At 38.9% G+C, this 15,641-nt stretch overlaps 1 protein-coding gene across 8 annotated transcripts in view; it reads right to left on the bottom strand.

Moving 5' to 3' along the window:
* Nucleotides 1-15,641, bottom strand: part of LOC129727094 (uncharacterized) — a 358,152-nt gene that overhangs the window by 31,366 nt on the left and 311,145 nt on the right. For 5 of the 8 annotated variants that reach the window (XM_055684558.1, XM_055684557.1, XM_055684555.1 and 2 more), the window contains exons 1-3: nucleotides 3,459-7,085; nucleotides 2,356-2,480; nucleotides 2,179-2,303 (exon numbers count right to left, since the gene is read on the bottom strand). In XM_055684558.1, the coding sequence (XP_055540533.1) occupies nucleotides 5,365-6,591 (1,227 nt within the window). In that variant the 5' untranslated portion in view covers nucleotides 6,592-7,085 and the 3' untranslated portion in view covers nucleotides 2,179-2,303; nucleotides 2,356-2,480; nucleotides 3,459-5,364. Of the gene's footprint in view, nucleotides 1-1,906; nucleotides 2,092-2,178; nucleotides 2,304-2,355; nucleotides 2,481-3,458; nucleotides 7,086-14,580; nucleotides 14,786-14,874; nucleotides 14,975-15,235; nucleotides 15,391-15,641 lie in introns of those variants that run through there. The other 3 variants (XM_055684561.1, XM_055684554.1, XM_055684560.1) reach the window with 3 other exon arrangements.

The raw sequence follows: 15,641 nt of genomic DNA, 5'->3' as shown, positions 1-15,641 counted from the left end.
AAAAAAACATAAAACATTGAAAAAAAATAAATATTGTAAAACGGCTATGTAACAAGTAAGATAATCCATTTTTACATACTGGAAAAAAAATTCAGCCAGATAGGCTCAGTAGATGCTGAGAAAAACTCACCATAAGTTAAAAAACATGGTTTCGCGAAAAACGCTGTCAATAGCATAATATGTACTAACTATACTTGCACACACGACACACAAAATACATCTCCAAACATACCTTAATCAATATCCAAAATACCCGATCATTTCATTTCACCCTAAACATCCAGAAAAAAAATACATTTTTTTTATCGACTTTCCAGTCAGTCCCACCTAAACGGAAAGTTTAATTTGAAAAAGTTTACATGTGCTGAACATCTGCCTATACATTCAAAACTGCTTAATAATATTAGATCGTTTGAGAAGTATGTTGAACAAGTAAAGAAGTATTTTGGTGTTTTTGAAGTGCAAATCACATTTAAGGTGGTATATTATTTTAAACTTTGCACAGTGGAGCACTTAGAACATCAAACCTGATCAAAATTATTTTTATGGGTTTTTGTACTGGAAACGTATCATGGATCAAAAATGTAGTATAATAAATAGTTGTGACTGAAAATTTCATGATTTATTACTTTTTTGATTATGTAATTCGGATTCAATAGTAGTTTCTTTTCTACAATAAATGACTAAGGCTTTATGAATGAAACATAACTATTTTTTTTAGATCAGTGAGGTTCGGGGCTTACACTGTTTTGTTTATTAATCAATCTGAGCACTAAGAAGAATCTGAAGAGTCACTAGTATTATTACCATTGTCCGTGTACGAACATTTCACTCCCAACATTTGCATTGCTTCGGGCGAAAAAGCTTGACCGTTTTTCTTGGATTTTGGCCTAGAGCTCGTAATCAAAGGATCGGAATTCAATAGTAACCTGTTGAGAATGTCTCAGAACACCCATCCATTACATGACAGAGGTATGTTCTTGAAACTGAGGCAACAATACTGCCGGAAGCTGAAAAGTTGAAATTTTTCGATGATTTTCACAATGATGTAACTCGTGAGTTCCGATTGGTTCGGATGATCTAAAACCACCAGTTTGACCAGAAATATACAGGCTTTGATTTGCAATTGACTGTTTACATTGAAACTCATTGATACTTAACTTACTTCATATAATATGACATAAAAAAAATCTCACTTCAGAATGTTTGTGTTTATTAGAATGTTTCCTGGAAATATTGAGACTATTTATAAGTTTTCTAAATTTACAGATTTATTAAACTAACCTTCTTTGACAATCTCCATAATTGGTTTGATGATAAATCACTACGTTGCACTTGATTGTTTTGAAAAAAATGTGAACGGTACGGAAGCATCGAATGCAACAACAAAAAGCTAAAATTTGATCGATTTCAATCAGCTGTAACAAAGGTTAACAATACTTCTGGATGATCATGAGCTGTCAAAAGATTCAGTAGGCATCACACTTTCAAATGAGACTATGCAGAACATGGTGAATAAACTTTTGCTTTTCTGACTTTTGATCAGGTTTTTAATTGATTTACTCCTATGTGCTTCGAAGAACAGCTTAGCTCAAATTTGTACCGAAAATAAAGGTGTCCTGATTTCTAATTTCAACCAGATGGTATCCCTATAACTGTACACAATTAGAAAATTTGAGCTCTTTCCACTCATATCGCTAGTTTAGTGTGGGAACTCAAATTTGGATTCATGCCACTTTACTCAATTTTGGGTAGGTAAATCAATTAATGACAGTGGGTAAAAACTACTCAAGTATTCTATAATCAAATTTGGGTAAATTTTACTCAATTTTGGGTATTTGCTATTTTTTTTTTGTGTTGAAAAAGGAACTTGTTTCTCAAGACATAAATAAAGTAAATAAATAAATATAATTTGTATTATTTTTATTTCTGTTGACAAGTTGGTTGTTTCTGTTACAAGGATTTATTATTTACAGTTACAAATAATCATTCAGCATATTCATTGAATATAGAACATAGTTGTACTGCTTGATGCAGGCAATGTTTTGTATAAATAAAACGATAAAATTTCATGAAATTTTTTTAATAAATCTGGAACAGGGAGTTTGAAAACGGTAAATATTTTAACAGATACGTCAATCGCTCTGCTCGACGATTGTCCACATTCTATTATGTTACCTTGGAAATCAACAAAATATTCCCCTTCGTGAAAAAGCTCCGCCACACAACCAATGTGCGGAGGGTGATTCACCGCTGATATTGGCCATTTGAACTACTTGCCTTGCGGTTTTGTCCAAGTCGGGCTGAAAATTTAAGATTAAAAATAATTGGATTTTGAAAATAAACGTATTTTACCTGTAGCCATCTCACTAAAGGAGCAGCTGTAATTTTTTCTACAGACATATTAACGTTATCGGCCAAACACTTTACTCCCCTGTTCGTCATTTTTTTTATTATGCGTAACGCTCCTCTTAAGTATTCTGAAAATGTTAATTTTTAGTACGTTTAGTTTATACAATAGATGGTTATTAGATTATTTGTAAAATATATGCACCCGAGGTTGAACTCAACGTTCTTTCTACGAACTAGAATACCTATACCGAATAGGGTGGTTATAAGAAAAAAAAAAAAAAAAGGAAACTGTCTAATTTTCTCGCTCCCGCAAACTTTTCGTTTACAGTGCCCTCGGAGTAGTTCTAAGAGTGTTTAAAAGTAATTCTCTGCACAATTATTCCTCACAGCGTGAGAAAACTGGCAACTGCAGCCTGCTGCACAGTGTTGCTGGGAAAATTAGGTTCAGAGCAATTCGTTGGATATACAATCGGTCCAAGCTAAATAGTTTCTTCTACAAGCATCGGATCGCATTCTAGTCTAGTCTAGTATCTTGACTTATACGTATATAATATTTTATTCACTTCCTTCTACATAAATCCCCGACTACTAGAACTGCAATTTTACAGGTATTAGTGATAACCTCAATATTTAAATAAACTACATTTGGTTAAAAAAAAACAGCTACGCAGTCCCATGCATATAGGTGGCTGAATCGGATCGGACCGAGGATCGGGCAAATATTATTACATCCTAAATATGCAAGTCAAACACTCATCCACACGAACAGGGCGTTATGTGAACACGTCCATTGAAAATGTATGTTGTTTCGTTGTCGGTCAATCAAAAACGGATTTCATTATCAAATAGAGGTTTCTCTTCTCCTTCCTAACTATCGATTTATAATTTATTAGTTTAACTAAAACTGACACACGCACGAATATGTGGCTGTCAAAATAATCGGTCGGGCATGGGCGATTCGTCAAAAACAATTCAAATTTTGGGTTTGGCACTCGACGTGACTCGACTCGACTCGTAAGAAATGGCCTAAATTAAATCCATTTTCAACATGTCCGTATATGTAAGGAAACATCTAAAGTGACTGACAATTATTAATAAATTATTACTATCAGTAACACTGCTCCAGCCACCTTGATCCATCAATAATCCAATTGAAAGAACTGTTTCCAAATCAGCATTCTTGTTATAATTTATATGCAAACGCTCGTAAGCTTGCTGTACCTAAAATCAGATTAGATGAGTACAATAAATTGAAGTATGTTTACATTGGTTTTACTATTAATCCGTTATATCCCAGAAGATGAGGAAAAGTTATTACTATTTCGTGAACTAAATTATTTTTGTCCTGTAGTAAATATTGATGGAGAGGAAAGCATTAAAACATCTCATCCGAGATAGTTTTGTAGTTCTGAATATTTTCGATCATGACATCGCGCAGCTCTATCGCGCACTCCTTCAGGAATGGATTCGGGAACGCGAATGGATTTGCCATTTGTCCACAATATAATATAATTAAAAATAAAATTAGATCACTAAAACTAACTAAATGAAATTAGATCACTAACGTCAAGGTTGAATTTTAATGTGTTTTGTTTTTAGTTTGTTAAATGGGGTTCACGTTTACCAAGCTGTGAAAATGCTATTGTTATAACATCGGTCAGGTTTATCGGTTTAGTTTTCCACTCGTGATTGCAGGGCCCAGTTGTAAAATTGAAGCAAAAATTTGGAAAACCCTACTTCGAATTGTGATGTTTGATCAAGACGGCAAAATGTTCTCGGTGCTTAATGTCGTTTTCGTTTTCGCGGTGTGCTACACTTTTTCCGTGCTATACTTTGCAGCTTCAAATAAGAGAGATCGCAGTAAGCTACGAAAACGAACGGACGCGAAAAATTTTCGTGTCAAAATTTTTAAAGTTTCGATTGTGCTTTTTGTGAGGATATACAGATATTTGGACGACTGGAACTAGTTTATTGGTTAACTTAATCCTGTTTTTGCTGGCTTGGGTCCAATCAACCTGCGCTCAAGGTCTTTTGTTGCTGTTCATCGCTGACAGTTGCCGCACCGATTCGACGCTGGAGTGCTGTGCGTTACAGAGGACCGGCTCCGGTGGATACTCACTACAACGAGGTTGAGGAGGTCGAAAGTGTAGAAGAATCATCGGTCGGCGTGCACTGCTTGCTGGAAGGTGTTGTGTTGTGCATAGGCGTGCAATTATATTTTGAATTGTTGCCTATCTTTACTGTCCGGAAAGCGGAGCGCACTATGCGTAGCTCACAAACCACTTCCAAAGTCAAGGTCTTGGTGAAACCGACAGTTGGGTCGTGAAGCAGGATCATCGCTCTGGATGTGCTGCTTCCCCGGTGAAATTCTGTTGGGCGTCGTGAGTCTAGGGGCTATCTACAGATAAGTACACAGTTTTTTTTTTTGTTTCTCTATAAAGGTGCTGGTATTAGTAATGAACTAGGCGTGTAACATTATTCAATTCACCCGATTACCACGATTATGCGCGGCCTAGTTTGCAGGCTTTCATTGACAAGCATTGTTTTCGTCTAGAAAATGTTAGTGTAGTTTGTGGGAGTTTGGAATATGCGTTTTACCATAATCATATGCTTTGATTTTTTGATTTTACTAGCGAGCAGTTTGTTTTTAAATAGTTTATTTGACACGGCACGATACAATTTATGTTTAACTGAGCCAAGTACATTTTTTTTAAATTCTAAATTAGCAGGGAAAAGAGGGAGGCCTTTTCTTTATTCTCGCGGCCGACTACGAGCTAGTGGGGATTTAAGGTGAGAGGAGGGGAGTTACAATTTTGATTTCAACTATATTGAGTTATACGATTTATTTATTTGTACATGGCTAAGCAGTGATGTTCTATTTGAGCAGTTTGGACTGAGGTGTCTGCGTGAACATGAAGATGCCGAGTCTTCGTTTGGGTGTCTCCAGCTAAGTGTATCATCTTCTTTCAGCGTGTAGCGGGAATGGTAATCTAACAAATAGATAGAAGAGTTTCATATTTTAATACCAGCGTGTTTTATGAACACGTATAGCTGTGTCATGTACTGGAGATCACCGCTTCCCAGAATGTCTCTAACGGGTACGTTCGGTTGTTTTCCTCGGGCCCGAAGGGAATCTATAAGCTCAGACCTAACACCACAGTATTCGGTACACGACCAAACAACATGCTCGATGTCATGGTAGCCATCGCCACAAACGCAGTGATTACTGTCTACAAGCCCTATACGAAAGAGATGCGTGTTTAACGTATAGTGATTGGACATAAGTCTGGACATCACGCGAATGAAGTCCCGACCTACATCCAACCCCTTGAACCATGCTTTCGTCGATACCTTAGGAAAAATGGAATGTAGCCACCGTCCCAGTTCATCTGAGTTCCATGATGATTGCCAACTGTTGAGTGTTCTCTGACGCAAAATGCTATAAAATTCATCAAAAGCAATTGGTCTTTCATAAATATCGCCGTCAATAGCACCCACCTTAGCAAAAGAGTCAGCCTTTTCGTTACCCGGAATCGAGCAATGAGAAGGGACCCACGCTAAGGTAACCCGGTAATTTTTATCTGTTAAAGCACTTAAAAACCGCCGTATTTTCCCCAGGAAATACGGGGTGTGCTTCACAGGCTTCATTGATCGCAGAGCCTCAATGGCACTGAGACTATCTGTGAAGATGAAGTAGTGGTCTATGGGTAGGGTTTCGATGATTCCAAGAGAGTACTGAATAGCAGCAAGTTCTGCGACGTACACGGAAGCAGGAGCATCGAGTTTGTAGGAGGCGGTAAAATTTTCGTGGAAAACACCGAAGCCAGTGGACTCATCTAGATTAGATCCGTCAGTGTAAAACCTTTTATCATAACTAACATGTTGAAACTTATTGGAAAAAATCTTAGGGATCTCTTGGGGTCGCAATTGATCCGGGATACCAGAAATGTCTTGTTTCATGGTGGTGTCGAAGAATATAGCATTATTAGAAGTAGCTAAAAGTGCGACATTGGAGGAATCGTATGAAGAAGGATTAATATCTTGAGCCATATAGTCAAAATATAAAGTCATAAATCTGGATTGAGATTGAAGGTCGACCAACCTCTCGAAATTTTCAATTACTAATGGGTTCATAACTGTGCATCGAATTAGCAACCGGTAAGAGAGATTCCAAAAACGATGTTTCAACGGAAGAATACCCGCTAGCACTTCAAGACTCATCGTATGGGTCGACTGCATGCAACCCAAGGCAATACGCAAACAACGATATTGTATTCTCTCTAATTTTAAAATGTGCGTGTTCGCAGCGGAGCGAAAGCAGAAACAGCCGTACTCAAGAACTGACAATATCGTTGTTTGGTATAACCTTAGAAGGTCTCCTGGGTGAGCACCCCACCAAGTTCCGGTAATCGTACGAAGAAAATTAATCCTCTGTTGGCATTTTTGTGTCAGATACCTAATATGACAAGCCCAGGTGCATTTGGAGTCGAACCAGACCCCGAGATATTTAGCGACTAAAACCTGAGAGATCGTTTTACCCGTTAGTAGGAGCTGCAGCTGAGCTGGGTTATGCTTCCTAGAAAAAACGACCAGCTCAGTTTTCTCCGGAGAGAATTCGATACCCAGCTTAAGAGCCCATTCAGACAAATTGTCTAAGGTATCTTGCAATGGTCCTTGCAGGTCGCTAGCCTTGCCACCAGTAATGGATACAACGCTATCGTCTGCAAGTTGCCTTAGCGTGCATGAATTTGCAAGACATTCATCGATGTCATTGACGTAAAAATTATATAAGAGAGGACTTAAACATGAGCCCTGGGGGAGGCCCATGTAACTAATTCGGGAAGTTGTCGAATCGCCATGTGAGAAATACATATGCTTTTCTGACAACAAATTGAGCAAAAAGTTATTCAAATATGGTGAAAGTCCCTGCGAATGAAGTTTCGCGCTTAAAACTTCTACAGAGACAGAGTCAAAAGCCCCCTTAATATCCATGAACGCAGAAGCCATTTGCTCTTTTCGAGCAAAGGCTAGTTGAATTTCAGTAGAAAGCAACGCTAGGCAATCGTTCGTCCCTTTGCCCCGGCGAAAGCCAAATTGAGTATCTGAAAGTAACCCGTTTGTTTCGACCCATTTGTCTAACCGTAAGAGGATCATTTTCTCCATTAATTTCCGGAGGCAAGAGAGCATCGCAATCGGCCTATATGAATTGTGATCAGAGGCAGGTTTCCCGGGTTTCCGAATAGCAATGACTTTTACTTCCCTCCAGTCATGCGGAACAATATTTAGCTCAAGAAACTTGTTGAATAAATTCAACAAGCGTCTTTTTGCAGAGTCGGGTAGGTTCTTCAACAGGTTGAATTTTATTCTATCTAACCCTGGAGCCTTATTGTTGCACGACAGGGGAGCCATTGAAAATTCCAACATCGAAAATGGAGGCTCTTCCGTAGTTACTAATAACGCGTCGCGAAAGGTTTTCTGTTCCGGTACAGAGTCTGGACAGACCTTTTTGGCAAAATCGAGTATACAGCGATCTGAATACTCCTCGCTTTCATTCGAAACGTCACGGTTCCGCATGCGCCTGGCGGTATCCCAAAGAGTGCTCATCGCTGTTTCCCTGGACAACGCGTTTACGAACCGCCGCCAGTACCCGCGTTTTTTCGCCTTTACTAAGCTCTTCATCTGCCTGCCCAGTGCCTCGTACTTTCGAAGCAGGTTGACAGTGCCGTACTCCCGGTAGTCCTTATACGCCGCGGACCTTCGCGCGTACAGCTCAGAGCACTCTTTGTCCCACCATTTGTTGGGAGGGCGCTGTCTAATCGTTACCCCGGGTATCGGTTTCGTCTGAGCTTGAGTCGCGGCGTCGATTATCAAGCCAGCTAAGAACGCGTATTCTTCCTCCGGAGGAAGTTCCTCGTGAGTCTCGATAGATTGCGCTATAATAGACTCATAACACTTCCAATCAATATTACGTGTAAGGTCGTAGGAAATATTGATTGGGTTCGGGGGAGTTGAACCATTAGCAATTGATATAACGATTGGAAGATGATCACTACCGTGGGGATCGTTGATTACTTTCCACCGGCAATCTAGCGCTAGTGATGTCGAGCAGAGGGATAGGTCAAGCACGCTTTCACGTGCTGGAGGATTAGGTACACGTGTCGCTTCCCCAGTATTCAAAACTGTCATATTGAAGTCGTCGATCAAGTTACAGATTAAAGAAGATCGGTTGTCGTCGTACAGCGACCCCCATAGCGAACAGTGAGAATTAAAATCTCCCAATATCAAAAAAGGCGCGGGAAGCAACTCTGCTATATCAGTGAGATGCTTCTGTTCAATCCGCGCGGATGGAGGCATATATAACGAAACAAGGCATAGGTCTTTTCCATCCATATTCGTTTGAATGGCAACGACTTCAATATTCGAGATCGAGGGGAGGTCAATTCGGAAGAAGGAATAGCACTTTTTAATCCCTAAAAGTACCCCTCCACCGTGTGAGTCTCGATCTCGACGAATAATGTTAAAATCGTGGAAATTGAGTTGATCGTTTGAATTGAGAAAGGTTTCACAGAGCGCAAATGCGTCACAATTGTATGTATTTATTAAATGAGAAAATAGATCGAATTTGGGGATGATACTTCTGCAATTCCACTGTAATACAGTGATAAAATTCCTAACCTCTTTCGCCGTATTAGTCATCGAAAGATATGATAGCTGAAATGAGGGGCCAAGTTGCTGCTAGTTGCATCAAAAAGGTTTTCACTGTAGGAAGAAGGGCAAGAAGAATATTTTGTAGGGGATCTGGTATGTTGAATGTTTTAAATATCCAGTCCACAATATCAGAAAATTTTATGAACCCTGTTTCTATTTTATCTTCTGATCGAGAAATGGGTGCCCGAGGGGTTTTTGGTGCCCCATGAAGCGGTGGGTACTCCTGGTTTGATTTAAAATTAAAACCGGGAGGTACTTGCTTCGGTTTTTCTTCACCGCTTCCTTTTTGTGTTGGCTTATTGGTCATTCCGCTAGGGGTTATCTTGCGACCTTTGCGAGAAAGATTAGGAGAGTTGATCATTCTTCTCTTCCTAGATCCTTCTGGCATGGCATAAGAACACCCTTCGACGGGATCGTCAGATGTACCCTCATCGGTTGGCAAAAAGGAAAAGATGTTTCCTGTCGAGGGTGGCTCAGCACTCTTCAGCATTTCTGCGAAAGAGCGCTTTGATCGTTCCTTGAGGGAACGCTTTATTTTTTCCTCGCGCTGTTTGTACGCGGGACACGCCGAAAGGTCATGCCGAGTTCCCTCGCAGTAAAGACACTTTTCAGTATCCTCACTGCAAGCGGTCTCAGCATGATTGCCTCCGCACTTGCTGCAGCGTGCCTTGTTGCAGCAGTAGGTGGCTGTATGACCTAACTGCTTGCAGTTTTGGCAATGCATGACCCGCGGTACGAACAGGCGTACAGGCAGACGAACCCTGTCCAAAGAGATGTAGTTCGGCAGTGCGGATCCGGCGAATGTTACACGGAAGGAATCCGAAGGGAAGAATTTCTTCTTCCCTTCTTCGATGGATACTGAATGCAATTGCTTGACATCCAGTATCTTTACATCTTGAATCAGGGGGTTTTTGAAGCAGCCAACCCCGTGACGCAAAATGTCATCGACCATGAGGCTTCCTTCGGTAACCACACCGTCGATCTCCACGTCCTTGGCAGGGATGTACACGCGGTACTCTCTCGTGAAGAGCTCGTAGCTAGCAATTGCGTTTGCTTGCTTCAAGCTACTCACAACAACTCGCAGTTTGTTCGGTCTAACCTTTGTAATTTCGGTTACGTCCGAAAACTGTTTTGCCAGGTCCTTGCCGATTTGAATTATATTTAGAGGCTTCTTTATGGGCCTGAAGTAAACTACGAACGGACCTTTCGAAGCATCTGGGTAAGCTTTCACCCGTGTTGCCGGTACCCTTGGTACGGGGCTAGGTAGCGGGGAAGGTAGAGGGGAATTGATGGGGGAGATCTCAATCTCTTCCCCAGTTGTTTCCACATCCAGGAATAGTTGCACCTGCATGTCGTCCATTTTGCGGGAGCGTTACGCTCTACCGCACACAAACGATAAATATTCGAATGTGGGGGGGGGGGGTCAAATAGTTGCTATTAAATTTTAAAAACAATTTTTCAAACTACAATGGATCAAAATTAAAAAAAAGGCAGTAATACTAATACTAATAACAATAGTAATAATAATAATAATAATAATAATAATAATAATAATAATAATAGTAATAATAATAATAATAATAATAATAGTAATAATAATTATAATAATAACAATAATAATACTATTAATAATAATGATAAAAATTCTAAAGTGAATACTTCACCGAACGTCTAAGTCACGACCTCACGGCTGATAGTAGGATTAATCGAGCGTCTCCGCAGAACAAACAATGACGATCCAGCTTCGTGTTGTGACACAGTGGCCGTATCCTACACGCGACCTTGTAGATGCCACTTGTAGTTGACTTCCACTCGCTCGATCGTATGGTGGTCCGTGCTGCTAGCGGGGTAACAGCGGTGCGGGAGAATTATTCTTGCTGATATATCAGCTGCGTATCGGATCACTGGCGGGGTAGCCTGCCCCTACCAGTGTGCAGAAGATGTTTCTGCCGATAAACTACCGGCTATTGTTATCGCGCAGCACAAGAAATAATCGACAAAAAAACACCCGTACGATAACTCGTGTATTGTTATTTTGCAAACTCAAACGGAGATGAACAATTTGCGTCTAATCGAGACGAAAGCAAAACAACGAATGGCGAGCAGTTGTTTTATGTAATTTTTCATATATTCTATTTATGGCTTTGTCAACAAATTTAAGACTATGTTTTGTATAATATGTATATCTGCTTTTTTTTAATTTTTGAGGCTTTGGATGCATGGAACATTGCCAATTTTCATATTTAATAGGCGATTCGTACGTCGAGTAGAGAAAATCGACATAAACGCCGGGTTCCTGCACGTCTGTGTCGGCCAGAAAGATTGAAGCGGTCGTTCGTTACGTTTCGTTGAAAACGCGTATTCAACCCGGGTGAGTTTTGCTGATATATGGATTTTTGGAGTGTAACGATTTCGCGAAATGAACCCAGATATTTGATAATATCTGTCTCATCATCACCGTTTAACCGGAATCTGCTCGCGCAAACTATATTAATACATCGCGAATCGAAGTAGATTTCGTTCAGTCGATAAATATCGTGTTTAATCGAATGACTACGCGATATATGCCTTTCAAAGAACCGCGTTTGCTTTCTCGAGGATATTCTGGATTAGTAATAGACAAATATTTGAATTCTTGGTCGGCCTAGCACATTTTGTGACTCGGTGCCCGCATTTTGTACGCCGTATATCAACAAAAACGTTGACAATAAAAAAAAACTAGTAGGGCTTCAGGATTTGAGTGGAAGGAATGGAGAAAATAGTTCGTATGCTACGCAAGATAAGTAACTTTTTTCATGGAAAAATAACTGCGCGCGGATTCATCGTTTTAATTCTACATTATACCGCTGCGTATGGGTTTTTATATATACAATTCAAATAGTATTTTTGCTTCGTTTCCTTAAAATCACCTATGAAAATAGTATGTTGGTGAAGCAGTTGATAATTTTCCTATATGATGATTTTCAGGTGCGGGAGGTGGTTCACATGCTTTGTGCCACCTGCGACATATCAATGGTTGTCGTTGACACTAGGACTTTAGCGGTGTTATCGATGGGAGGCGGTTGTCGACGTTAAAGATGGGTATCAATAACTTTTCTATAATGTAATGGAAAATATGGGAAAGATCACGAGAGATCTTTATTCTTGTACGAAAATAGACCTGGAACTGAAATTAAAAAAAGCAGGGTTTTCTATAAACTGCACACTATTTACCAATGTCATTGTCGGACTATGGTGCAGTAATGATAGCCAAAATCTTATGCTTCACTTTTTCGATTTTTATAGCTTTTGGGCAGATGTTTTATATAATACGTTCCAATTATGACTGGTTCGGCATTTTGTTAATAAACTTGAGACTATATATTGGTCAATATGGATAACTTCGTTTTTAAATTATTAAGGCTTTGTATGCATGAAACTTTGCCAATTTTTCTATTAAATAGGTAACATTCACATCGAAATGTCGTATTCCCGAGCGTCTGCGTCGGTAGAAGGAAAAATAGCGGTCGTGCGTAATGCTTCGGTGTAAACCGCGTTTCCGGTTCGGGAGAGTTTTGCTCATATGAACGTTTTCGAAATTAAGTGATTTCGCGGAGTTTACCCAGATGCTTGTTCATGTCTCACCGAAGATTTCGTTCGGTCGATATGATGTTCGTGGTGTCTTTTGTAGCTAGTCAGATCTACTTTCACGTACTTATGAATCAGCCGTACTTATAATGTAGGATCTTATTCACTGCATGAATTATACTAATATCTTCTCACTAACCAATACCATAGTATAAAAACAACACCATAGTTTTAATTCAATAACTTATATACTAATAAGGGATTTTACCAAATTTACTAATCAAAAAAGTTTTATTATAAAGGGTTTCAACGTGCTGCAATGGCTATTGGCACTTAAGAAAAGATCGGTCGGTTTATGCTGCATGTGACAGTTCTAAACCACGTTGTTGCCGTCTGACGTTCCTCTCGCTGACATCTATGCTGTTTCGCCGTTACAGCTAGGGGTGATCCAGAACTTACTCTCCTGTGTGGAGCGTACGGCTAACGTCCGTAACACAAGGAATTGACATAAACTTAAGTAAAACGTATTCCTCACAGGAGGAACAATACATCTGTACCTTTGTTCAACAATTTACTATTGAATCAATAGAAAAAAATGGTGGCAATATAGTTGCCACTGCCCGGTAACCCCAAAAACATTGGTGGCAATATAGTTGCCACTGCCCGTTAACCGCACAATGTTGGTGGCAATATAGTTGCCACTGCCCGTTAACCGTACAAACATTGGTGGCAACATACTTGCCACTGCCCGTTAACCCCCAAAACGATGGAAAAAATTTTTTTGCAGCTGCATTGTAAGCTTCCTTTTTTGTTATAATAAAAAATGAAACTTTATAGTAATTAGAATGTAACAGTAGGACTTTATTTATCTTGCATGGGAAAAATCAAAATAAAGAATTATTCAGGTGGTATTCTGCAAAAAAATTTAGGAAGAAATTTGAAATTTGTCGTCATATACACCATGTATTTTAACAAAAGAACTGCATAATCTAACACAGTAGGTCCTAAATAAAAAGTTTCTGGTGAAAAACTTACCAGTTTGTTGGATTTTCACCAAAAGAGGAAATTTCCTAAAGACGTTCTAAAATCACGGTTTGTTTACATAAAAATGAAGCCAAAATGAATATTGCACACTTCTATCAGTCCTAGAAAAAACTAAGGTGTTCTAAGACACCTTCAGAAGTTTTTGGTTAAGCCAAATTTAAAAACAATATTCTTAGTGCAGCGAAAAAAATGTATTTTATTGGTGGCAATATAGTTGCCACTGCCTTATAAAGGGTTAATAACATGGTCCGCTTTACAAGTTATTGCCTAAGATCACAGAACAGATATGCAACTTCGAACAAAACTCTGCAGCAAATTGGTGCCCAAGCTTTCGCATTCAATTTTTGCTGTTCCATCCTACATTGATTTTACAGTGCATCGTTCGAACAGTTCGCTCCAATAGTTTGAACATGAACCAAAAACTATTTTTTTTTCCTTTAATAACCAGGCAAAAAGGTGATCTTGAATAGTTGAATCTATCAAAATCATGTTCACAGGACCGACCGCACTTCACACAGGACCGCATTCAAGAGATCTTTGAAGTGGAAATTCAGTAACAATTCACAATCAACGTCAATAGAACAAATTAAACTAAAAATCTTTCAACCATTCAAACATTGTCTAACAAATTTTCTTGGATCGTACACCTCACGACTGTTGAAACTATTTTAACCTGTTAGTTGATTTACTTGAATATTTCCGTTGGACTTGGAAACCGAATTTCTCGACCAACGACAATATTTTTTTCTCGTACCGTTTTTTTACCTAACATTGCTAGAAATGCATATCAGACGCGCTGTACCAGCACTGCCTACGACATTAGGTACAATATAAAAAAATAATTGTCGTTAGTCAAGATATTCAGTTTTCAACTTGGGCAACTATGAAATTCATTAAAAATATATCTACATAAAAACCGTTGCACGTATGCGGGTGGCACTGTACATTTATCATGAAAAGGCACCCTCGCTATACCAGCACCGGGGAGAACAAAGGATTCTCTCGACGAAAAAGCGGCGAGAGCTCATACGGTCCTTTTGTTGAATGAATGGAATATAAGCGTGATGAAATTTCGAGTGTAAAATGCATTCTCTCCACCGCTAGATGTCGATACCTAAAATAAAGAGATTCTGTCTCGTTTTTGGTTCTTCAGTTGAACAGATGTGCTAAGATATAGGTATTCTATGAATGTTTGTTTTATACCTCTCTTGGTGCCTGTGTGCATACTCGTGTTTGATCCAGGTGTGGGAAAGCTTCTATGATCTGTTCAGACAATTTCTGTTTTTGTTGCACTGATGGGTATCTAATAGAGAATAAATGAAACAATAATTACAACATGAATAAACATCAGATTACTTGTATTTTTTATTTGCCGTTGTCATGGCTGACAATGGGTCAAGGGCAAAAATTACTAATTGTCTCAGAAAATATTGTGACAATTGATGAACTTTGAATGATTTATTAATAATATTATCAATATATATTAATATTTGACGCTCGGTCAAAGAGTGATACAGGCTTTAGTGATAATATAAACAAACGGTTAAACTATTTATATACATACCTTTTTTCTTGTAAGATTTGTTTTTCAACAAAGTATTTTGTAAGAATCCGATTCATATGAAGCAAGTCCTTAGTATTTGGAACGATTTTGTAATCGAGTTGACGAGTAAGTGTTTTATGAAATTTTGGTTCATTGGCAAGGATGGAGCGAATAGTCTACAAATGAAAAATAACGATAATTAGTGACCGCTATAACTAAGCTCTGTTACATTTACGTCTCGTACCTCATGTTCTTGATAGAAATTGGATTTAGTGTTCTCATTCGCAAAATATTCTTCATCATTCTGCTCAATGAATGTAAGTATCAGTTTTCGTGGACCTTTCTCGTGAATCCCGCATAATCAAAAACCATTGCTGAAGCGGTAAGGACTTCAACTGTACTTAATGAAGTATGGTAACTGTTCGTG

Source organism: Wyeomyia smithii, chromosome 3 (assembly GCF_029784165.1).
Source record: "Wyeomyia smithii strain HCP4-BCI-WySm-NY-G18 chromosome 3, ASM2978416v1, whole genome shotgun sequence".
Lineage (NCBI taxonomy): Eukaryota > Metazoa > Arthropoda > Insecta > Diptera > Culicidae > Wyeomyia > Wyeomyia smithii.
The sequence above is the reverse complement of the archived record's forward strand: the minus strand, read 5'-3'. Positions and strand labels throughout refer to the sequence as shown.